At 35.4% G+C, this 27,366-nt stretch overlaps 1 protein-coding gene across 1 annotated transcript; it reads left to right on the forward strand.

Annotated features, from left to right (window-relative positions):
* Positions 1–135: 135 nt before the first annotated feature.
* GPR26 (G protein-coupled receptor 26) lies at positions 136–27,366 on the forward strand (the record flags this gene model as incomplete). Its single annotated transcript, XM_081955744.1, has 3 exons — positions 136–854; positions 15,568–15,681; positions 25,320–27,366. 3 exons carry the CDS (start codon positions 136–138, stop codon positions 25,549–25,551), a joined length of 1,065 nt encoding a protein of 354 aa, XP_081811870.1. The 3' UTR covers positions 25,552–27,366.

Consider the following 27,366-nt stretch of genomic DNA (forward strand, 5'->3'; position numbering starts at 1 on the left):
CATTGACGTGGAAAGAAGCAGCAGCAGGGGGTGGAGGGACTGCAGCTCTTCTAAAAATACGGAGGGCATGCAGGAGTGCGAGCAGGCAGGGGAGGAGGAGGAGGGTGTGAGAGTGCCTCACACCATGTTTTCTGGATGCCAGCTGGGTGCAGTTTTGGAAATGTTCCTCCTGTGAATGGAGGCACCATGAACATTTGGGAAGTGATCCTGGCTTTCTTGATTGTGGTGCTCATCCTTGTATCGTTGCTGTCCAATGTGTTGGTGCTGATCTGCTTTCTGTATAGTGCAGATATCCGCAAGCAAGTCCCGGGATTGTTTATCCTCAACCTGACCTTCTGCAACTTGTTGATGACTGCTTTGAACATGCCTCTCACTCTGGCTGGAATCATTTACAAGAAACCACCTGGAGGAGAACAGCTTTGCCACATAGTGGGGTTTTTAGAGACTTTCTTGACTACCAACTCCATGCTGAGCATGGCAGCTCTCAGCATTGACCGGTGGATAGCAGTGGTATTTCCTCTAAACTACCATTCCAAGATGCGTTACAAAGATGCTGCCCTCATCCTCAGCTACACGTGGTTACACTCAGTATCTTTCCCCATTGTGGCAACTTCTCTTTCTTGGGTAGGTTTCCATCACCTTTATGCCTCTTGCACCCTGTACAACAAGAAACTGGAGGACAGGACCCAGTTTATGATTTTCACAGGAATCTTTCATTCCTTTAGCTTTCTCCTCTCTCTCGTAGTCTTGTGTTTCACATATCTGAAAGTGCTGAAGGTGGCACGCTTTCACTGTAAAAGGATTGATGTGATTACTATGCAGACCCTTGTGCTCCTTGTGGACATCCATCCCAGGTAAGGAGATGCCTTCATCTTTTACTAACAAGATTGCACACTACTAAGGATTCCTGTTAGACAGAACCATCGTCTATCTCTAGCTAATTATTTTAAAATGTAGCTCTTCCTTGCTTTTCTTCTGCATGTTTCTATTCCCAAAAATCTATGAAAGTTATTGCTAATAATATTTTGAAAACGTGTTAGGGGCATATGGTAGGCAAAGAAAAGCCATCTAGGAATGTGTTTTGAATACTGTACTGGAATCTAAAAGTTTACACATGGATGCATTTCCTTTAGGGTAGTGCATTTTGACAATTTTGCTAGTGAGTAAATAGATTCATGTCTGTTCATTAATGTTGATCAGTGTTATCCATACACGCTGTATGAATAAAATCAAATTGAAATTTCTGTTGTCCCTTAAGATATATCAGTGGGAAAATAGCATAATAAATGCTATTCTGGATTTTTTGTGCATTTTGGAATGTCACTGTAAAGTCAGTAACTTTCCTTGAAGGAAAGATGCCCAGAGAAATATTTATTCCAAAAATAAACACAAGCAACGAACTAGTATAAATACATCAAAAATAGCATTAAGATTCAAATTCATACTGACAAGGAAAGAAAGTTGAGTTAAGTGTACTCAAGAGTCCTTAAATCAACCCACATTTTCTATGCATAGTAAGTTGAATCTCAAGCTAGAGGTGAAAGAAGGACCACTATGATAAGAAAGCATAAATAGTGGGAAGATAGAAACAGGATGATCGAGAATTAGGAAATAGAAGATCTATAAAATAGAAAGGAGAAGTGAGAGGATTCAATGGGAAAACTGATCTAACTATCTTAGCTAGATTAGGTTTTGCTTAAGGGAAATAAAGAAACATTTCAAGGGGCAAAGTCAGAGCAATCTGTTTCATTTACTGAGACTTCAAAGTATTTGTGTATTATGTGTAGGTGTGTGTGGGGGGGAACAAGAAACATTGTGATGGATAATATAAACATTGACTGTAAGGATGTCACTGAAATAAATAAATAAAGGTGAATATAATGTCCCAATTGGCACTTATCATACATGAATAAATGAAGTAGAAGCAATGTACTCTAGTAACTTGTCATCTCCAACAAGAAAAAAAGTAAGTTACGATTATTGAAACTATATTGATATTAATAATATGGAATGCAAAGAAAAGATAGATAATTATGCAAACAAAAAGAATAATGAGTAATGCACATTTTTACAATGGGTCTCTACTTTTAGGGTAATGGAAAGCAGATTTTGAATTCTGAGACTATGCTGTGGGTGTTCTCACAAAATGGCTCCTTGGGTACTTTTCTCCTCACAAAATGGTTGACATCAGGGGCATGTATATCTCACTCTTAGTTTTAATAGTACTAATTTTTAACTTTAACCAAACTTTATATGATTATATTGTATTTGTTGTACAGGCATTATCATATTGTATTGTTATACATTATCTTGAGTCACCTTTGGTGAAACGGGCAGCCATATAGATCTAATAAATAAAATAATACAAATAAATAACCAATCAGAAAGCACTAATGTATTAGAATATCAATCATCCTGATCCCCTTTCTTATAATGTTCCTAAAGGCCTTGTCCTTTTGTTGATACCTGGGAATACTTAGATCATAGAGTCATAGTTGCTATTCTTTCTTATTGTCTAAGATAAAATTGATGTGATCCATCAGTAAAGAAAACTGTGCTGAAGTTCTTTACTTTATTATTAGTCCAGAATCCCATTTTTTAAAATTAAAGTTACTAAAAAAATGTAAAAAATGATGTATGGAACTAGATACTTGGAGGGGTTGCCAATGTAAGTCTTCTTATAAGGGAGATGTGTGATATATTAATTAATGAAAGAAAGAAAGAAAGAAAGAAAGAAAGAAAGAAAGAAAGAAAGAAAGAACATCCTCCTTCCCCAAAAAACCGAACACGTAGGCTAGCATAAAACAGGAGGTAAGGATATATAATTGCTATAGGAGCTGGTGAGAAATGAGGTTCAGACTAATGTCCCTGACCCATTGCTTGACATCTTAAAACCTCTTAAGATCAAGGTACACAAGCTACTAGAAAGTTGTGATTAGATGTCCCAATATACACTTTTATATTTAAAAATAATAGGGGCTACAATTTAGAAAGCCCTGTATTACTTTTGCAGACAGTTACAGCATTCATGGAAGTGAACCCATTCCAATAGCATAATTCTATAAATCACAATAATTCAGTATCGACTTTGGTGCGATTTAAATTAGAAAAATAGCCTGGTTGGAACACATTTACATTTCTTTCTTTCAATATTGCTTCCAATCTAACCTAGATTCCTGAGACAACTTTAAGAAGTCTCATATATCACAACAAGTTCAAAGTTGAACCATTTTAAGGTAAATTATTTTGAACGTGTTTTCAGAATAAAATGGAATTTCCAGTAAAATAGAACGAAGATTATGTGAATTGGGAACAAGGAATCTATTTTGTAGAAGAATTGTAACACAATGTGAAACACATAATAGACCTTTGAAATGCAAGTAATGCTAAAAATTCCATTTGGTTAGAAAAGACTGTATAAAAGGAACATATATTACTATGAGGTCAAAGTATTATGGGACATACTCTTTAATAAATGCAGAGTCTCATCGTCAGACACCATTAATTTGAAAGTGGGGGTGCCTCTTTCATTTCCAAAGTGATAATGTAGTTTTGGACAAATTATAAAGCAGAATAGTATAAATCCAGTACAAAACAAGATTTGAAACCAATTACATAAACACCAAATGTTCCTTTTATTATTATAGAATGAAAAAAAATTATTGGGTCAGAATATGAGAATACCACATTGGCTTCATTCAGAAGTAACAAATATATACATAAACCTTTGATTCATACATATTTTTCCATTTCTTCCTGACTTACTGCTGAAAGTTGCATCCAAATGCTAAATGCCATTAACTTTGCTTGTCAGAAGGTCACAAAAGAAGATTACATGACCCCAGAGCCCTGCAACGGTCATAAATATGAGTCAGTTGTCAACCATCTGAATTTTGATCACATTACCATGGGGATGCTGCAATGGTCATAAGTGCAAAAAAAAAAGATCATAAGTGACTTATTTCAGTGTCGTTGTAACTTCAATCACAAAATGAACTGTTGTAAATTGAGGACTCCCTCTAGCAGTTGATCACAACAGAGTTGAAGCAAATCAGTTCAAAAGCAATAGCCTGGATTTGGTTTGTTTTAATTGATCATGGGCAATGTAAGTGTGATGTTATATTTCAGTGGGATTAAACTATAAACTTCTTCTAATATTGCTAGAGGATGAGAAGATAAGAAGGAACCCTTGGGTATGAAGATCATCACCCTGATTTAATCCCTTAGTAGGATTTATTTTCACAGATATCATAAGCACATATACTGACCTCAGTATTAAATACCAGCTGCAGTTCTCTTATCCATTAATTGATGTAGAAGTAACAACTAAGAATGGTTTTATATCTTCATTTTCTTTCCAGGACTGTTTTTTTTTTCAGCTGAAGTCTGATATTGAAGTTCACCTTAGATTCATCTTAATGTATTAAATCAGATTGGAAACCAGATTTCTTTTGTTTTCAAATAATTTTTGTATTAAGAATGATGCATGGCAGTGTTAAAAGTCAATGCAAACTAAAAAACAAAATAGAAACAAGGGAATTTAAAAAGAAAAGAAAAGGGAGAGGTGAAAAAAGGAAAACAAAGAAAAAAGTGGAAAGATAAAGAAATAGTAATTTTCTCCTTCATCCCAGCTGGTAAAATAGCTTAGTTGTGTAATAGTTTACAAAACATATCTAAATAAAAATTAATTTCTGTTCACCCCATAGCATATTTATTAGGAAAACAAAACAAAATCAAAATAGGATGTCAATCAATGTTTGAAGCACTGTAACCAGGCACAATTATTTTCTTCACAATCTCTCTTGTCCCCATAACTCAATTCTTAGACAAGAAAAACAAAGTCCAAATACTCCATCAATCCTTGTCAGAAAAAGGGAAACCAGATTTTCCCATTAAATTAATTTTTCCCCTTAAAGATTTGGCTGTTAATTAAGATGAGAGAGAGTTTAGTATGGAATTGTAATATTTGATTCTATTTGAAAACATTTCTGGGTTGTTTGTGATTAATCAGCATTTAAATATAAGTAAATCATTTAGAGGAAAAAGAACCACATTCTAGAAAATATATATACTTAAATGTCAGTGTCAGTCAATTGATCTCAGAGTTGTATATAACTAAGATGATTACAGGAACCATAGCTAATTCTAATGACACTTAACAATTGCATTCCTTTGTATTTCTTTTTTCCTTCGTACTTTACAATTCATGAGACAAAGCTTCCTCCTGAATGTGATGCTTATTACAGAAATATGGATTATTTGGGCATTTGAAGGAATGGTGCTAAGTAACCAAATCAACACTTCTGGATTTGCTATATAGCACATTATAAAGTCATCTATTAGTGACTAAAAGAGGTCAGAATGGCAGTTGTACTATTTTAAGTAGAAAGGGAGAATCTCTGGTGTTTCACATTTGAACGATCAAAGAAGATGTGCCGCTAGTTGTAAAAATGTGCATGCATCTTTTGAGGATGTTTTAAAACTTCTAATTGGTTAATTTTAGTTGAAGGGCTTATATAGAAATTGAAATATAAAGCAGGCCTGTCAAACTTCCGGCCCGTGGGCCAGATGCATCAGACGCTGGTCGCACCCACCCCCAGTTTAGCGAAGGGAAAAAAGTCCCAGTACATCATGTGACACCGCCATGATGACGTGAGTTTGACACCCTGATCTAAAGTAAAAGTCTACAACTCCCACTATTGTCTTCACATAGAGCTAACTTAAATTTTAATTTGCCTCAACAACTGACAGCACTTAGCTGACATTAATTTCATAACCTAAGCAGGACCAGCCCTGATGACTATTTGGATGAAGGTTGTGAAATAGAAAATAAATAATAATGTTGGAAAATGGTACCATTGCAATTATCGCTGAGAACAAAGCTTAACTTTGATGCCATCTTGGCTGTCTAGATAGAATTTTAAAGAAAACACAATACAGAATAATTTTCACATGAGGTTGCTGTATCAGCTGAAGTTTTAGGTCTCTTGAGGATACTTCATTGGCTATGGTTACAAGAAGAATAGTTCTTATCTGTGACTTTCATTTGTAAATCTTAAGCATGTAACTTATATCAATCATTTTAATAATTATAAATGAATTAATTACATGAAAAATTATACTCAGAATTCTTTACTCTAATCCTATTCATTTGGTCTTTCGGCTAACTCTTCATTTACTTTATCTCATTTGTTTTCTAGTGTAACTATACAGTACTAAACATGATTTTAATTATAGATTGTCTACCTCCACATGAACACAATGTTGTAACCTTAGATGCCTCTGACTTAAGGCATTGTGGTTTGGATTAACTTCCTCCATCACAGCTTTTCTTGAACTTCATGTTAAGGATGGCAGCCAAAGAGGTGATTTGCTCTATGTGTATATAATTGCATCCCTAAATTGCATGGCTATAAAGATGCACTCCAAATTCAAAGCAAAAGCTCAATTTTACATGGAATTATATGAGTTAATTTTGAAAGACTGCTCTACCATTAGTATTATTTTGTTTTCCAGTGCTAACTAACAAACTGCAAGTTGGCCTGAGCAGCGTGCTCCTGGCTTTCCCACACTCATAGCTGGCTGGGAAATCTTAATCAAAGCTAAAAGCAAGATTATTTCTGCTAGTTATATGCTGGCATAGATTTCATTTTCCATGGAATGTCTACATTTCTTAAGCACATTTAAATTCCCAATTGCAAGAAATGTGATAACAAAGACTATTAGTGGGAAAACTGATAAAGCAGAAAACAGTTTATAAAAATAGATGTGTCAAAAAGTTTGAATCATTACTTAGATAAACAAGAGGAGATATTCAAAATTACTCTAAATAGGAGTAATTGCATATTACCAGAATTCATACATAAAGAGACTTATGTACATATATAATGTAACTAGTAGAACAAATATATAAATGATGCAGCATGACATCTCATATTCTGTTTCTCTTTGATCTAATAATAGGAATGCTGCTTTATTTATATAACAAAATGCATTAATCTTGGAGTTTTATAAACATTCTGGGCAACATATCCTGGGAATAAATTCTACTGAATGTAGAAAACTGCTGTGTAAATCCATTAACTGAGCTATACAACCAGTGAAAGCCTAAGTATTAATAATGTGATATTTAATAAGCTTGAGCTAAAATGCCAACTATCTCATCTTGTAACCAGTATTTGTTTCTTCAGAGCAAAGTATTTGAATAATACTGTAACCAAATAAAGGAAGAAAGTCTTTTAAAACAGAGGTAGTTGAGCCTTGGCAAAGCAAAGTTCAAAATTCTGCATCTGAGAAGAAGCCTAGGACAAATCTCTTCCCCAGGGCTGCTAAGGAAATTGCAGAAAAGTGTCCTTGAAATCACCAGAATTTTTTAATCAACTAGTAGCTATGTTTTTCTTCACCTTTAATACCATTATATGTACATAAATACTCTCATTCTTCGATCACACAAATAGCCTTTTTTGTTAGTACAGTATTTTAGAATTTTGTGTTCTCTATATTTCTTACTGTTTTTTATCCCTTCAAAAATATCACTACATTTCTTAAAGTCCTTCCTTTTTATCCTTCCATCTGCCAACTTCCAGTTTAATTCATCAAAATCAATGATTTCCTTTTCATAAACAGGTTTTTGCTGATATTTGAGACAGTTTAGGAATGGGATATATTCCACAATAGAATAATCTAACCCTATCTAGTCTCAGAGCTGAGTGTGATGGTCCTTCATACTTTCCGTCTTTCATCTGCTTTTTAAAATGACATTTCTAGGTTCCCCCCCCCCCCCCACTCCTTATGGGCCATGAACAGTAAAAAAAATGTCATTAGAATTAAAATAGAATATCCATTTTGGGAGGGCTCATAAATACCTAATTGTCATTGGATTTGTAGTGGTATAATAAGAAGCGTGTTTCTACAGTAATGTTGTGATCGAAAGACCTGTTTTGCATCCCAATCATTTATTTATTTTGTTTTATTTTATTTTATTTTATGGTTTATAAAATATGGTTTTCTGCCTGGATGGTCTCCTGGAGTGAGCCGAAGGACAGAAAAGGGAAGCAGAGTGTTCCCTCCCATATTTGGCCATACCAGGGGTTGTGACACAATACATACACACACACACACACACACACACACACACACACACACTCAATGCTCCCACCTCCTATTCTGCTGAACACAATTTTAAGTGATAAACCCTTTCGACTTGACTACAGGTAGTCCTTGACGTATGACCACAATTGAGCCTGAATTGCAGTTACTAAGCAAGACAATTGCTAAGTGAGCTTTGCTACATTTTACAAACTTTGTTGCCCCAGCTGCTAAGTGAATTAATGTGGTTGTTAAGTTAGTGATGCTGTCGTTAAGTGAGTCTGGCTTCCCCACTGAGTTTGCTTGTCAGAAAGGTGCAAAAGGGAATTACGTGACTCCAAAACACTATAGTCATCATAAATATGAGCCAATTGCCAAGCATCCGAATTTTGATCACATGACCATGGGGATGCTGCAGCAGTCTAAGTGTGAAAAATGGTCGTACGTCACTTTTTTTCAGTGTCATTGAAAATTCAAACAGGCATTAAATGAGTGGTTGTAAGTCAAGGACTACCTGTATTAAGAGATTCCCTTTCCTGGTTTGAACCTGGTACCTGACTACTTATATTGACAGATTGCCTTTCCTGGTACCTTAGATGCCTCCACTGTCAGAAGCTCAGCTTTTAGCTTTTTACTCTGTGGGAGAGGATGCTCTTCCAAGAAGATGAATCTTTTTCTGTCTTAAATATTTAGGACGATTGCCAACATGTATCTGTCACCAATCTCTTTATGTTCATTATTTTATTGTATTTCATTTTATTGACCTTGATTGTATTTTTTATTTTAATTTTATACTTATATTTGACATTCTTAAAATATTGTAACTTCCCTTGATTGTTTATTCAAACGTAAAGATGGGATATACATTTTGTTTTGAAATAAATCCATAGATGTTCAAAATGGCTGTATGTGACTCCAAAAGTACTCCAAAAGGTGCCATCAAATTATAACTTTTTAGTGAGACAAAAAGAGATTAAGATGCAGGGGGGGAAAGTATCAATTGTGATTGAACTCCAGATGTTATATTCAAACTGAACCCCTTTAATGATCATATTTGCTTTTCTCCTCTTTTTGTCATTCTTCCATCTACCCTTTCGTCGATTCATTATTTAAAGGCTAGTTCAATCCTTGTTGAAAAGAATTAAATAGCCTAGCTGTAACTACTATTCCTCTGAAATTTGTATCACAGTCTGACAAAAAAATGTTAAGAAGTACTATAGCCTGACATAATTTACCATTCTGGTAAGATTGGTACTGCCTGGAAAATTCAGCATTGGTTACATCCTACCTTTTGATTTTGGTGCTCATATTTCTGCAGTACTGTACTGATTGTATATTGCAAATTTAAGATTGGAAGAATTTCCAAAAAATCATTCTCCAAAGTCCTTTATATCAGGGTAGGATACTAATTTCGTTTCCCTGATGGCTGAATACCAAGGCATCATGAGATTAGAAATGAATGATATTTCATATGCTCACTAGCTAGAGACATAGCATCCACATGTAGCCATCTTTGAGATAAAATGTCTTATTTATTCTTCTCTTGTGTGAAGTTTTAGTGTGCTGAAATAGGGATTTCACAATCCCTATTTTAATCTACTTTAAGCCTTTACATGAACTCTTCCCATTGATGCAGCAAAATTTACAGTACTCCATTCAAAGAACTTAAAAATACATAAAAGCTCAGTTTGAAAATAGCTATTGAATTAAGACTGCATGTATTGATTTAATGAATATATTAATGAATAGATTAATTATTCAAATTGGTCTTGAAATAAATCAACAATACCTTATAATCAAAATGGATTATATTGAGACTCTTCGATATCTTTGTTCCTTTCATTCAGTATTTGAATAGTTTACGGGTGTACAAATTTTTTCGACTGAACAATTTTCTCACAAGTGCAGAGTCTGGTATTTTAGATAAACAGAGTGTTACAACAAGAATTTATCAGCTAGCTTGTTGCCCATGCCTGATGTTAGATGCTGAGAGAAAGTGACTAACCCAAAGTCAGACAGTCAACCTTCATGGGTAAGGTGGGACTTAAATTCAGAGTCTCCTGGTTTCTAATAAACTGGCTTTCTAAAGCCTTAGAGATTACAACTTTAACACATTTTATAAAGTCATTATAAAGCATTATTAATTATATTGTCTTTCTAAAATTCATTTTTAATTAAACCTGCTAAACCGGGATTTGAAATAGAAATAGGGTACAAAATATAGATCCAGAGAATTTATGAGAGAAGGAAATGGGCTCTGTTGTACCATGTAATGTATACACTTTATTAGAACATATTGATTTTGCTACATGGTGAGTTAAAGACACCCATCCTATCTCATATAACTAAATTGTTTCCCAAATTGTTCTACTCCACAATGGCTTGGCTTCATGTCAGTTGAACATACAAAATTTACAAACAGAAATTATACTCCATCACAATTTAATTATAACTAGCATATTCCTAAGTCTATAGTATGGTCATTTATGGAATACCTGTTCCATATACCCTGATATTGAAATGCAAATGATGGCAACTTGGAAATGACCCTTAACTGCACTAACCTTCAACAATAGCGCTCAGGTCAAGGGCTTTTCCTTGAGTGCATTCCCAGATAAGTATTCGATATACATGCTTTGTCATCTTCTCAGTGCAAGAGGTGAAGGCAGTTTTTAAAATTATACTGGAATTTCCTATTTTTGTTTGCTTTATAGAAAATAATTAGGTTATGCCCTTTTTATCTCTTCTATCTTGATCTTTGTCAAGTGATTCTTTCACTTTTAGCTCTTATTATTGAGCACTTTTTGAGCACTATAAGAGAACTATTTTGCATTAGTACTATATAATGTAAAATTAATAAACTGGCTCTGAATTTACTTTCTCCTGGTTCTGAAAGGAACAGCTCACAGACTGCTATAATATCACCCAAGAAGGATGGCTGATGCGAGGGATTGTACACGTTTAATCCGATGTAAAAAGCAACCTAAACTAAAAAAAAAATCTGATTCTCATGATTACTTTTCTAGCCTGTATGCAAAAAATAAACTGTTTTATCAGGATCTCATGGTTATTTTAGGAATCTGATGGCTTTTCACATGGCTGAAAAAAGCCCAAAATTAGCTCAATTTGTCATCATGGTCCAATTGCATCTCATGCAAATTTAATCATCTCCTACCCAGGCCCATCACCAGGCACAATAATCTGAACCCTGAACCCAAGCCGTTTGTGTTTTCCCTCTGTGTTTCTTTTAATGCCTTTGAGTCAGTCTTGACTCCTGGTGACTCTCTACAGAAGACTTTAGTTTTTCTTAGCAAGATTTCAGAAGTGGTTTCCCATTGACTGCTTCATAGGGTTGAGAGAGAGTGACTAACATAAGATTACGCAGCCAACTAAGGTAGCGTTAGAATTCATGGACTCTCAGCTTCTACAGCTGATGCCTTAATCACTACACCAAACTGACTCTTATTATTCTCTGCTTCTTGGTTCTTCATTATTCTCCAAATAAGGATTTGAAGGAAAGAAACCACATATAGGTAGTTCTTGACTTAGAACCACAATTGAACCCAAAATTTCTGTGGTTAAGTGAGATATTTATTAAGTGAATTTTGCCCCATTTTACGATATTTCTTGCCACCGTTGTTAAGTGAATCACTGCAGTTCATAAGTTGGTTAACCTGGTTAAATGAATCTGCCTTGCCCATTGACTTTACTCATCAGAAGGTTGCAAAAGGTGATCACGTGACCTTGGGATGCTGCACCGATCCTAAATATATGTCAGTTGCCAAGCATCTGAATTTTGATCACGTGATCATGGGGATCCTTAAAAGGTTGCAACTGTGAAAAACAGCCATAAGTCACTTTTTTCAGTGCCATTGTAACTGTGAAGCTCCCAAAAGATGACCTAATTAATTTACGAGCCTCGAGACAAAGTTCAAAAGAAATTCAATCATTTATTAGGATCGACATTCTGGCATGGACTCCTGTGGAGCCAAAACTGCTTTCGCTTAATTGTGTTTGAACTTTACCCCTGTATCCCCTCCCTTCTGTCCTGCGTCATAACTCATATTCTCCAACTAGGCTGTAGACATGAGATCCGACTCCGGCCGAAGGCATGCATGGAATTTCCCCCTCCATGCCAGCCTGATAATAGTCATGCCAACGCTTTAGAAGTTGACAGTAACTTTGAACAGTCACTAAATGAACTATTGTAAGTCAAGGACTATCTGTACTTGTTGCTTTGATTAACAATTGTTATCATATATATTTAACAAAATAAAAATTTAAATATCTGCAGAACAGCTTATTTGAACATATTAACATTATATGAACATTAGGGTTGTATGAGCAAATTCAAAATACATTGTGCTCAAGGCAGAATCAGTTATAATTATATCGAGCGAGAGCAATTTATAATTCACCAGCTGGATCTCAGTTTACAAGTCATTTATGATATTGCAAGATAACATGATAAACTTCATAAATCTTTGCCGCTTATCTGGACTCCCAGACCAGGATAGTATTTCAGGTTTTGTCAGAGGACACAACAGGAACAACTCACTGGATTTTTATACTAAATCGTAGACAATTTTTGGCTGAAGGATTGATGTTCATTTGCATTTTACGTGAAGTTTTCTGCTTTCAATAGTAGTAGTGAAATAGGTAAGATCCAGACTTGATTGCAGAATCGTGGCTCATCCACTGCCTTTATGGTTAAGTGAAGTTACAGATAAACTATTGCCAGGAAAGTTTTATAATTTGAACTAGATTAAAGGTTTATTTTAATATATCCATGTTTTGATTTCTGCATATCATCCGTGTAGAATCCTGCAGTATTGTTCGTTTTCTGAAGAAATGCTTTCAACAAGCCAAGTTTTGACGAATATTTTTGAAGCAGTTTAACCCATTGGGATTTGAAGTGCTGGAGTAGATTCTAGCACTTTTTATTTCCCTGCACATGCTGTGGGCTTATCCACACTGCTTGTTGCCAGAATACACCAGCAACAGTTATTGGAAGGTAGAAATGGAAAACATCACCCTGAATTCTACTTATCATAAAAATGATCTTCAGTTGCATTTTCTTGCCAAGCTTTTAAAAAACCATTTTCCCTTTATGTTGTTCTGAACAGTTCATTCTGTTTCAACTATGGTGTTTAGTACCTTTCAGGCTAACTCTAAGAGAAAGAAATATGTGCATGAATGAGTCAATAGGTACTCTGATTTTTAATGATTTTCTACAATTTCTTTTAACTATGATGTTGAAATAGTACAATGGCTAAGATCTTGCTGAACTGATCCATGTTTCAAAAAAACAGCAGAATTTTTTTTGAAATTGCTATTTTACTTTTCTTGACCTAGCTAGATTTTCTTCTCACCCTCCCTTAAAAATAAGTCCAAGGGTGCAGCATTTCATTGTTTCTTAAGTATTTTTTTTTGAAGGACAAACTTTAAATTTTAAAAATGTAATTCAAATAACAAAATATTCCTACTAAATTCTGAATTGTTAAATTTCTTTATTTGAGGCAAAGATTATAATCATTATGTTACTTCAGCAATACCCAAAAGGGGGGGATGGCATTGGAACTGTTAATAAGGTAACTGGAAATATTTTTATTTAATTGTTTAATTAAATATTTATTTAATGTTGTGCCTATTTGTACATCCAGCTGATTTCCATTCTGTTGATGCTTTAACCTGAATATATAAATATATAAACTTAACAAAGAGGGAGAGGCAGATAGACAGTCAGACTTAAAAAAAAAATGTCCAGGAAGACCCATTAATCTGAAGTAAAATGTAGGCAATTGCTTTTCTGGAGGAAAGATAAGAGGGCACATTTCAAAGGAATTGTCCAATGGGAGGACATAATAGTCTTTGGTCAATTTGAATCCTCTTGGATCTGTTGTAAAAGTTTCTTAGCACTTAGACTTATATACCGCTTCATAATACTTTACAGCCCTCTCTAAGTAGCTTACAGAATCAGCATATTGTCCTCAACAATCTGGGTCCTCATTTTACCGACCTTGAAAGGATGTAAGGGTGAGTCAATCTTGAACCTGGTGAGATTTGAGCTGCCAAACTGCTGGCAGCCCGTGATCAGCAGAAGTAGCCTGTAGTACTGCACTCTAACCACAGTGGCTCATTCTTCATTTGAATGGGGTTTTCTTGAACTGGTTTACAGGCAAAAACAGCTTAGATGGTCAATGCATATATGCACATAGACACATATTGATTGATTTAAGACTTGGAATACTGCATCCAGTTCTGGCCACCATGAGATAAAAAGATGCTGAGACTCTTTTTAGAGAAGACCAACAAAGATGATAAGATGAACAATGAACAATTGCTGGAACTAGGTATGTCTAGTCTAGCAAAGAGAAGAACTGGGGTGATATGATTATCAGTTTTCTAGTATGTGAGGGACTGTCACAAAAAAGAGAGGCTCAAACTATTCTCCAAAGCACTTGAGGGCAGGAAAAGAGGTAATGGGTGGAATATCATTAAAGAGAGATGCAATCTAGTACGAAGGATAACTTTCCTGAGAGCAAGAACAATTCATCAATTGAACAGTTGACCTACAGAAACTATGAGTGCTCCATCAGTGGAGATTTCAAGAAGAGATTGGGCAGCCATTTGTCCAGAATTGTATAGGGTATCCTGCTTGAGCCAAGGATTGGACTAGAAGACTTCCAAGGTCCCTTCTTGTTATATAGTCTCTTCTGAATACTTTGTTAGTTACTTCATTCCTTATAGTCATCTTGCTATACCTTGGATTTTTCTCATTTCACTCCAGACTTAAGAACACAACTGTATGTTGGCTTGTAACCTTCAGATCAGGCATGGATTCCTACCAGTTTGACCCGGTTCAGCCAAACCGGTAGTAGTATGCCGGCCTAGAAGCAGAACCGGCAGCAAGCCAAGCTGGTCATGCCCCTCAACTGGTTCCCCAGTCGCCGTCGCTGCCATCTTTTTTTTTAATTCTGTGCATCTGCAGAACAATTTCCATTGACCAGTATATGCATGCGCAGTGCACGCATGAGCGAATCAGCTGTAACTCTGGCTGAAACCCACCCCCGATTCAGATATTTTGCAGATTGTTATTGCCGATTCTTTTCTGCAAATCTGCAAGATCCTGAAAGTTAAAAGTATGCAATCATATATAGATTTTATAGTATATGTATAAACACACATATAAATACACATATAATGTTTCCAACATGAATATAAGCAACATGCACTAAATTAATTTATGTCTACTTATTAAGATCTACAAAAATATAATTTATAATTATAAAATGATTTGTTGCAAAGGAAATGTTTCATTTACATAACCTTTTGTCAAGAAATATTATGATCCAGAAAAATAATTCTATAGAATTCCCTTTTGGGAAAAAGAATGCATATTGAAATGACTAAAGAAAAATGTGGAAATGCAACCTCAGTTTATAATTGATTTTCTTGTTTGTGTCCATTGTTGCACAGTGTAAGAGAGCGATGTCTAGAAGAACAAAAGAGACGGAGACAACGAGCAACCAAGAAAATCAGTACATTTATTGGCACTTTTATACTTTGTTTTGCACCATATGTAATCACAAGGTAAGTTTTATGCCACTTCACTCCTTTCCAAACAAAGATATACCCAGTATTCACTTGGCAACATTCTGCTCAGGATCTTTATTTTTCACTGCACTGACAATTGTTGTCATCTATTGCTTGCATTTTGTTTCTTGCATTATAAATATTCCAATAAACGCTGTGAAGCCTGGAATCGGATTCTCACTGAAGAAGATCAGAATGGTTTAAGAAGGTTGACCATAAAACGCAACAGTTCTTTTATGCTCTGTAATGCATAAATACCAGTACACATTTATTTGTGTACAGATATTTCAAGTCACAGCAAACTACTTAAGGAAGATATCATGTCATATATTTCCATAATGTTTATAGACCTGTATTTTATGATGTTCTTATCTAATAAAACTCAGCATTTTGGCCATATAACCTTGAATATTTTCCTGACACTCTCATCTTTCTCTGCTCCCTTCAGCTATTACTAGTGACATCTTTGCTCTGTGCCGTATTACAAATATATCACTGTAAAAGAACATTTCAAGTGCCCTCCACATGGTGATGACAAGTAATAGCCCAGCTTTATCACTGTGGAACCTCAAACATGATTTATCGCTGCTAAATATATTAAAGAAGTTTAGAAAAATGCTCCTAGTAATAATAACATAACAGAGAGGGAGTATATAGTCGAAATGGGTAGTCTTTGATTAGTGACCACAGTTGGAACTGAAAACTCTGCCACTAAGCTTGATGGTCATTAAATGGAAAAGCACATGACTGTGACAGACCTAACTTCCCATTTAGTCACTAAGAAGTCACCATGGTTAAGTAAATCATGTGTCTGTGACTTGTTATTTTACTTCTGCATTCTCCATTAAGTCTGCTTATCACAAGTTGGTTGGAAAACATATAAACGGCAACCAAGTAATTTCAGGATGCTTCAGTCTTTGTAAATGTGACGATTAGTTACTAATTTGTTTTTTTTATAGTATTGTAACTTTGAACAATCACTAGATCTGGCAATTTGTAAGCGAGGACCGCTGGTGATGGAATTATTAATGTATAATAGTGTACAGTTTAACTAACACAAGATCACAAAAATCTCAGTTCTACCACGATTGTCAAAACAGTTCAATGTTACTGCAAAATAAAGACTGAGGGGAAAACTGTATTCAAGGACATCATTTATAATTGTTTAAATAGAACTAAATTATTGAAATGTTGATTGCGGTACTTCAGAAGCAGCACAAGAGGGGGAAATCTGAAAGATTATGTTAGCTTTTATGAACATTTGAAATGTGTAGATTTATATTTAACAGAACAGTTGATGGAAAAAATGAGAAGATCTTGGCACACATATGAAACTTAAAGCAGTATGCATACTGATGTTAGTTTCCTGGTTCTAACAATTCATGTACATATGTCCAAACTGTGGGAGCTTATCAAATGCAGTTCTTATCTTCTACTTCTATATTTTGACTCACAAATCGAAATGTTTATCTGATACATGTAAATAGCCCTTATCCAGCATCAATGGTTCTTAGAATAAATTATTTATCCAGCTTTGCTATCTCCATATTGGTAGATTTCAAATGTTTTTAGTGTCCAAAATGTTCAGATATAATAGTCTGTGGTTATGCCTATTGAGAATTCTGAGTGTTGTATTATAGACATATTTGGAGACACTGAGTTCAGATAGGCTGATTAAAACATGTCAAATCAAACTCCAAATTTGAAGAGCTTAGGTGCCTTGTAGATAATCATTACATCAGTGGTCCCCAATCGCTTGGGCACAAGGAATCATTTCCATGGAAAAGCTTTTTCTGCAGACTGAAGGGGACACGGGTTTGCATGCTGCCTGCATCCCGCGGATGAGACTTTGCTTGTTTGCAAAGTGTGGTTACTGTCACGTTGTGGCCCAGTTGCTGGCATGCCATGATGCAGTGCCAGTCCATGGACCAGGAGTTGAAGATCCCTGATTACATCATCCAGATTTACCTGAGACATTATATTAAAATAATTCCTCCATACTTCCCCAGTCAACTCTAGACACTAACATGTTGAAAATAGTTAGCTGTGTCTCCTTTTTCCATCAATATAAGATTAATTTATCCTACTATTAGATCAGTGCTTGGAGAAAACAATGCGTTGAGACAGACCAATACATTGGGGAGAGGAAAAATAATGGATTAGTGTTTCAAAGTATTGAAATGAGAGATAGCTTCTTTTAGATTCTTCTCTGGAGAGTAGCTATATAATCAGATTTTTCATTTTTATGGTGACTGGCTCAAAAGACATATTAGTGCAGAATGACTATTTTTCATTGTACCACTTGATTTTTTTTGTTTGCTAATTTGTCAGTTGACATATTGATTGTATAATATTCTTCCATTACAGCTTGGATTCATGCCCATTGTGGTTAGTTTGGGGCATCAGTTAAACATAAATAGATGACCCATGAGTTGATAAATTAGATTAGGATGGATAGATATACCATTATGTAGCTGAGCTTATATGACAATGTAAGATGGTTAAGAACATATTTGAAAGACAAAAATATCTTCTAAATACAAAGTGTGTTTATAAAGCATAGATAGATGGCAGAGAGAGAAAGAGAGATTGAAGATAGATAGATAGATAGATAGATAGATAGATAGATAGATAGATAGATAGATAGATAGATAGATAGATCCTGATGGATCAGTTTAAAATATAATTGAATGCTGTCATACACACACACACACACACACACACACACACACAGTGAATACATACATAAATCCACCCATGAATTTATGTTTTGCAATCCAGCAAAATGCTTGATCTTTGCCATTTCTATATAGCCACTGGAATACGTTTAAGGCAGCTTTCTGTTCTTACAATTAAAGAACACTTAAGGCTCAAATAAGAATATGGAACCAAAAAGAAGCTGTGCTTTGCTTGTGCCCCAAATAAGTTCTGAAACTCTTCTAATTTAGGCCTAGCTGATAGCATCTTGCAGGGGATAACTATTGCCTATTTAAATTAGTACCTAACATTTGCTGTTTCATGCTTAGTTGTTTTCTGTAGACATGTAACTTGTAATAGGCTAATACTTGAATCACCCTATTATCTGATACTAGCATTGATCAGTTAATGTTAAATGTGCTTCACTTTATAATTAAATTTAAATAATATTTAGACTACCAGTACTGGGTGATGGTTCACAGCAACTATTTTTCTGAGGGAGAATTGGTTTTATTCTTCTAAATATATGTCTCAGTTTTGTCTGATGAATTGTTGATGTGCCATTATGTCACTGTCAACTCTTCATAATAACTTAGATTTTTCTCCTGGATTTACTGTATGTTTACTGTACATTTTTTTAAAATTTGATTTGTATTCTTTTAATCTTAATTATGTATTGGGAAGTTGCATGCCATCCAAAATTCCCTGACCAAAGTGATCTGCAATTTCTAAACATATATAAACAAACAAATTTACTTATACAGTATTCATACATCTGAGTGTCTGTTTATACCATATTGCAATATTTTGCTAGTTTTATTTTTGTCTTCTGTTTTATGTTATGTTGTATCCAATGGATGGAAAATATAACAGATATATGCTGACTGCTTAAATGCTTTTTTAGAAGGCAAGATTGATGACAATTGATCTGCCAGGAAGTTCAAGCACTTCTTTCTATAAACAGACCAAGATACCAAATCCAGTTGTAAAAACATAATATAATGCGGAAGTATTAGAAATAGCAATAGACTTGTATACTGCTTCACAGTGCTTTTACAGCCCTCTCTAAGCAGTTTACAGAGTCAGCATATTGCCCCTACAATCTGGGTTGTTATTTTACTGACCTCGGAAGGATGGAAGGCTGAGTCAACCTTGAGCCGGTGAGATTTGAACTGCCAAACTGCAGCTAGCAGTCAGCTAAATTAGCCTGCAATGCTGCACTCTAACCACTGCGACAACTATCTAATGTAGAATTCGAAAGGAAACAACAGAATGTATTAGTAGTAGAAAGAGTTGTAGTAGTAGTAGTAATAATAGAATGTAAGAATACATTTGAATGATCTTGTTTTCGGATACACAAGAACTGATGAATTAGAATGGATATTTCTAACTAATGTAGCACCATTGTACAGAAAGTCACTAGTATTATTAAACATGTGTCAAAGGTTACATGGCAGCCAAGCTTCTACAGACTCCTAACTCCCAATGTTTCCTTTCTTGGAGATGGTTCCTAATTATTGGTCTTCTTTAAATAAGATAAACATGACCAAAGGGGGAACAGCTCTCCCACTCTGCCTCCTTCAGATGCTCAAACAAACAAACAAAATCATGGACCCACTCCAAAGACCACTGGGGATATTTTCCTCAATACTTCCCCACCTCACTATCTAGTACTTAACAATATAGCAAAAAAAGAAAAAGAAAAGCCAGGATTTATTGGGGCATCTTTTTTGTAGCATAGAAATCAATGGCTAATTTCTCCAAAATTGCTTAGTAGTTTAAACACTCAGCAAACAAAAAAGCAGATTATAGTTTCAAAAAATCATTAGAAAAACAATTGGAAAAAATAATTGGATCAACTACTGCATTTTTTAAAATAGTTTTTTAATGTCATGGTAGTAAACATTGATTCGTTCTTTTAAAGACTCAACAAGAAGTATACTGTATAATGAAGCTTGATTCTGTTGATTGATTTAAACTATATATTCTAAAAATTCGTGTGATATAGACTTTTTTTGTACCATTTCTATGAATATATTAATATTTATATGATAAATGAGAGTATGATTAATACAGCTATGATTTGGGCTAGTATTAAGGCACCGGGCTAGAAACTGGGAAACTGGTCTAATCCCACTTTAGGCATGAAAGCAAGCTGGTGACCTTGGCCTGTCACTCTCTCTCAGCCCATTCAGCTTACAGGGATATTGTTATGAGGAAAATAATAGGCAGAAAGAGTGTTCAGTAGGTTTTCTGCCTTTAGTTATTTATAAACATAATAAAGAAGGAACATAAATAGATACAGTGGTGGGTTCCTACTGGTTTGGACCAGTTCGACTGAACTGGTAGTGGTTTAGCGGCCTGGGCTGGAACCCGCAGCAACCCAGGCCTGTCACGCTCCTGAACTGGTTTTCCGGTTTCTTTGCCAGTAGGTGTCGCCATCTTGGTTTTCACTTCTGCACATGTACAGAACAATTTTTATTGCACTGCAATTGCGTGTGGAGCGTACATCAAGTGTGCGTGTAGCGTGCCCACAAACAAACTGGCAGTAGTGCCTGCCAGAACCCACCCCATGATAGATAGATAGATAGATAGATAGATAGATAGATAGATAGATAGATAGATAGATGATGGATGGGTGGATGGATGGATGGATGGATGGATGGATGGATGGATCGACAGACAGAAAGTTAGATAGATAGATGACATTTGCTAATATATTTTCTCCTGTTAGAAACCAAGATTGTGAGGGAATTAAGCTCTTCTCTGGCTCTGATGAATTCCAGATAAAAAGATCCTTTTGAAAATACTGAAACCAGTAAAATTTGTAATTCCATGCCTGGATCAAGAAATGGTCTGTGTGTCTCACCCTTGGAAACTTTAAAAGTTCATAGAATGCTGGGATTCAACTCCCAGCATTCTGGAAAGTTGAAGTCACACATCTTAAAATTGCTAAGGTTGAGACACTCTGATCTAGACTCAGAAAGGCACAATCACATAATGATAATAGCTACTGCCTATAATTTATCTGTTAGAAAAATGGCTTAAAGTTATCGTTTGCTGTCTTCTTGATGTAGTTTATATAGTCTTTTATTACTCCCACCCAAAAAAGGAGGAGGGAGTTACATCCAGCCTTTTAAAGTTCAAGTCATAATTGCATCTAAAACACTTGCTTGATTTCCTAACAGAAAAAATTGCCAAGCCATATAAAGGTCATAATTCATTATTTTCAATATGCTTTGAAAGGTTTATTTGAGTGTGCATGGAATGAATCCCAGTGGCTCATATCTATTTTTTCAAAGCTATGTATAAATTCATAAAGATTAATCAATTGACATTAGTGTATGAATTATATTTTTCCTACAGAGAACTACTTTAGCTTTTCCTCTAAATTCTCTTGTTTCTTCTCTTTGACAACAATACTGTAAAACCTTCTGAACGCTGAGAAATTCAAAATGGTACATTTAAATATTTTAAATGGAGATCTTACAGATAAGAGTGGGACTTACTACGTGTGATAGAAAATCCTAAAACTGACAGTTTGACAGAAATTAATTATAAGAAAGTGGAACTAATTGTTCACTTGAAGGTAATATATGCTACAGCTTTACAATGCTAGCATTATATTGTACTACTCATAAATATTCTTAGTGTATTAGTTCATTATAGTATACCTCTGTAGATGCAATTGTCAGCATGTTCTTGACTGGACAGGTAAAGTTATCTATGAAGGGGAATTTCCAAAAGACTTAATGGTGAGCTATATACACATACCCAAAGATGCTTTTTCAAGAGGCAACTGGACTTTCTGGTTTTTCTTTGAAGATGTTTCACTTCTCATCCAAGGAGCTTCTTCAACTCTGACTGGATCATGGGGAATGGAAGTATTTATACTTCTTTCAGACAACTGGTCATTTGCTCCTTTTACAGAATCATTGAGACCACCTGGAGGTTTATGTGTCATCAGGGTCACCCGAGTACTGCAAATGGGAGTGGAACCATCTTGGAATTGTTGAAAGGACTGTGTTGTAGACTGGAGATAGATGGTGTGGTATCCCTCCCTTCTGTTGAGAGAAGACTGTTCAATGTTGACATAGATGGCCACTTTGACCCCTCTTTGAAACCAGCGGTCCTTTCTGTCCAAAATGTGAACTTTGCTGTCTTCAAATGAGTGGCCTTCGTCTTTTAAATGCAGACTGATAAAGGCTATACAGATAAACCTCCAGGTGGCCTCAATGACCCTCTAAAAGAATACAAATGACCAACTGTTTGCAAGGACTATAAATCCATCCATTTCCCACCATCCAGTCAGAGCTGAAGAAGCTTCTTGTATGAAAGCAAAACATTTTCAAAGAAAAACCAGAAAGTTAAGTTGCCTCTTGAAAAAGCACCTTTGGGGCAACCATGGGCTATATGACTGAGAATCTCCATATACATACACAGGAGGGGAGGGGAGACAGCGACACGTAGACCAATGTGCTTTCCTTTGCTCCTTGATATGGGAAAAAAGTATATTGCTCTCGGGATTAAGGCCAGTAGAATCATGATCCTCACATAAGGGCAGCAGATTTCTGTTCCTGCTAATACCATTACTCATTCTTTGATGACAGAATGCAGTGGGGGTGAAGCATGGGAGCTTGAGAACATTTCCTGTCTCAAAAACCAGACATGCCAACTCATAAATTTAGTATACACATTTAACCAGAAAGAGCAATTGTGAATATCAACCAAAAAAGAGGAAATAATGAGGCTCCATTTGAATGGAAACTCATACCAAATGCCTCAATGGAGTAGGGAGGAATTTGCTTTTCTTTGAAGTTACCATTCTCAGCACACTTTCTTCCACTATCTCCTTGTATTTTTCTATTGCATTTCCTCTTAGGATTAGACTAGAGCCAATGTTTTCATTTCAGCTAGAGGAGAAACAGGTGGAGAGAGCTCATATTAAAATTTAAATGAAAGGTCTCTAGGAGATCAATATTTTTCTTTCTGTCCCCACTCAAAAGGGAACAGTTATTTAACAAGTTTATGTTCATTCTATTAGCCAAAACAGTGCTCCCTGGATAGGAGAGGCAATCCCGAAGTAGGCCAGATCATTTACCCTCCACAGATTTTGTCTATGTGCAACATGGAACGTTTGCATAGAAGAATTTTCTATTTTGTGATGAAACATACCAGTTTCAAGATAGATCCATGATTTGACTTCAACATGCCGCATGAATGGCCCAGTAGCAAGATGGATGCTATGTTGTGCAGATATATCCTCAGCACATGGTATGGTTTCTGAGCCAGGCAGGAAAGTAAGTGTGTGTGTGTGTGTGTGTGTGTGTGTGTGTGTGTGTGTATGTATATAAAATGTTATGTCAAAGCACCTGGTATGCCCAAAGAAGACACCCAGGAGCCTTCCAGGCAGAAAACCATTTTTGTGTTGCATTTGTGCTGATAAATAAATAAAGGGAGACTAGTATAGATCTATTTCAAGCTATTTAGCTCTCATCTGCCTGGAAGGCTCCTAGGGTGGAGTTGAAAGACAAAAGGAAGCAGTATGCTCCCTCCCATATTTGGGGATAGCTGGTGCTTTGAGATAACACTTAACCATTTCCTTGGCTCAGCTGATAAAGGAGAAGAGCTTGTGGCTTAGAGGCTAATACAACTGCCTAACATGTAAAAACAGTCCAGGTTCAAATCCCAGTAAGGGTATGGCTAGCTGATGACAGCTAAATAGCTTGAAATAGATCTATACTAGTCTCCCTTTATTTATTTATCAGCACAAATGCAACACAAATATGTACAGTATATGAGATCTTCTCATTGCTACAAAGCTTTTCTTACTATAGAAAGTCTCACACTTTCAATTCCCATTCAAGAGTCATGTAACAACCAGTCAAGGTCAGGTCTTGCAACCTCAAGACCATATAACAGAGCCATGGGATCATGGTGCCAAGTTTTTAAAAAAAACTTGGGGGGTTGTTTATGGGGAGCTTCTGCAAAGAACCTGAGACAGGTACTTTGCAAAGTAGCTACCCTTGGGGTATCTCTCCTGTTTTTATTAAGGAACTCCTGGCAGCTTATAAGAGATTTGGGTATTATATTGCTTGGTATGTATGCTTTATATGGTATGCTTTTAAACCTATTTGCTTGAGATAATAATAAAGCTTAAAATTATTTCATTTACTGGATCATTAATTGATCACTCACTGATCACTGTCCTAATCTGTTTGCATGCACACACGCACGCGCGCACACACACACTTCCTGCACAATCTTTAACAAGCCTTGGGGATGCTTTATTTCTCTACTATAATTCTATTCTGCAATCAGTCTGATGGTCTCCAAGAAAAAAATTACCTTGGATTTTTTGGTCTTGATTTATGTTGAGATATCTATGTTTATGTTGATTTCTCTATTGTCTTCAGACCAACCCTCAGTTATTCAATGAAAAAAGGAGGCATGTATTACCTTTTCATTCTCTTGCTGATCATCCAGTTAGCACTAGGAAAGTTACGGTAGGGAGATATAGCCTGATTGTTTGCCTAGCAATGTTAACCAAAAATCAATAAATCATCATACCTATTAAAAAATATCAGTTGAAAAAAAACAAAACAAATCAAGCCAGTTCTCTGCAGATCAGTTGTCTCCACAAATGGCATAAATCCAATGGATTTAATATAGTTTCAAAATGAGGTACCCAATCTCATTTTGATGTAAAACATGTGGCGTATTTCTTACAGGTGTATGTATATTGACTGGAGAACATGCATAAACAGAGTTTTATTTATTTCCTGTAATAGTTTGTTACTTTCTTATGCATATAAATTTCCCAGAGATTAATTAATTTGGTAGAGATGGAGTTATGATATTTGAATATAGATCATTCAAATGCTTGATATGTTTATCTGATACTATTTTTTTTTCTTTCTCTCTTTTTTTCTTGGCAGATTACTAGAATTGTCATCAATAGTTTCCATCAATGCTCACTGGGGAGTTATTTCCAAGTGTTTGGCCTATAGTAAAGCTGTTTCAGATCCCTTTGTGTATTCTTTGTTACGACACCAGTACAAGAAAACATGGAAAGACATAATAAATAAGATGCTGAAAAGAGGCTCAATAAATTCATCAGCTCTCACAAGTGAATCACAAAGTCGAAATTTTTTGCAAGGGAACGAATGAAGAGGCAAGAAATATTTTTGAAAATGTAGCATAAAGCTGGTGGACAAAAGCTGAGGAATGATAGGCAGGCATCTCTGGGATCATCAGCTGACAATATTTTGGAAAGCCTGCCTGTTAAGTGTTCAGCAATTTAGGTAATTGATTTCAAATCAAAGTTGGATGCCTTTTAATTCTGATATACAATATAGCCTACTACAAGATCTCCTTCAGTTTCATGAAATATGTCCATTCATATCCTCAAAGACATAAGCTTGTCTTTATTTAAACATGGATTTGGTACGAATTATAGTAAAGGATGGTGATTACATACCTATCATCCCTTTGAAGCATAAGAACACTGGACAACCTTGTGACACTTTTATTATGTGACGGCAAATTGACACCTGCTAAAATGTGATTACGCAAACTACATGATCTATTCTAAATATACATAACTATTCTTCCTAAGATATGGCTATATGAGGTCATACTTAATTGCACATAAACCTGTTGGGTGAGAATCAGGGTATCTCATCTATAGATCCTTAGTTTGAGGTACTGCTTTTGTTATGTGCAAATACAAGAAAGGTACTATTATTGGACCAGGACTCTGCTCATATTTTTAAAGTGATGTTCATGCCCCTTACACACTAAAGCATTTTCACACATCAAAAGGGGGATATTATGTGAATTTCAAGTATTAACTACACTGCTTCATTATTTTCAGTTAAAGCTATAGAAGCTTTCATGGTCCACCATCTCAGTGGTTGTGAAGAACCACCATTGTATGAGATAATATATTCTGCAATCTGCATGTGCCCATTGGAGGACAGGTCTAGTCTTTTCCTTCTGGTCTTTCTCAATTGTGTGCTACACTGACATCCCACAAGAGAGGAAGCTGTGTCACATTTCACCTAAATTGTTTCCATATTGCTATGGTTTTCTGATTGTGAAAAAAATACCTAAAGTGTTTTGCATTAATGTGAGTCTGCAGTACACTGGCTAAATACAGGCTGCTGGCAGTCTAGAATGTAATCTTCTTCACAATAAGAGTCATTGTGAACATTGTGTTCTATCTGGTCCTGAAGCCCTGACTGACAGCTTCAAGAGGTGTATAAAGAAATGTTGTACAGGACTCCTTTGTCAGTGCTCAGAACTGGATCAAAACGTTTGCACAGATTCTTCACAGACAGTTCTATGTGCTCATTGTGTTTGTTTATGAAAGTGTTTATGTTGAAAACAATGTATGAAAAAACATGTTTAAGTTTGAATCTACCATCAAGTGAATTGGAACAATGTTAGGCATTTCTTTCCAGTAACTGGAATGCTTAAACCAGAAGAAACATTGGGAATTTATTAACACATTTTGAGAATAATAATAAGAAAACATTCAGACTGAGTAATGTAAAATGAAAGGATATATTATTCAGACTTCTGTTTATTCTTTCCTTTCCTTTTTTGTGAGTTATGTTGAGATGTGGAATTCTACTGATGCTGAATCCCTTCACTTACTGGTAATTCTATCTGTACCCAGTGTGCTATTTGTGCCCTTCGATCCACATCAAAAAAGCTGCACAAGTTCATTCTTTTTTTTTTTGCACAAATTTATGAAATAAAATTGCCACACCTAAATAAGACCCTTTCTCACTGTTCTGTACAACTGTATTTAAAACTAGCTGCCTTTCTACAAATGTTCCAGAATATGTAATTCTTATTTTAAGATATAGGAGTTCAGGCTTAGCTTTCTATCCCACCTGTTGATTTTATTTTTTGGTGCATTGATAATTGGGGTTGGAAGGGAGGAAATGGTTGGATTTTAGAATTATAATTGCAAGA

Source organism: Natrix helvetica, assembly GCF_964273705.1.
Source record: "Natrix helvetica genome assembly, chromosome: 5".
Classification (NCBI taxonomy): Eukaryota; Metazoa; Chordata; class Lepidosauria; order Squamata; family Natricidae; genus Natrix; species Natrix helvetica.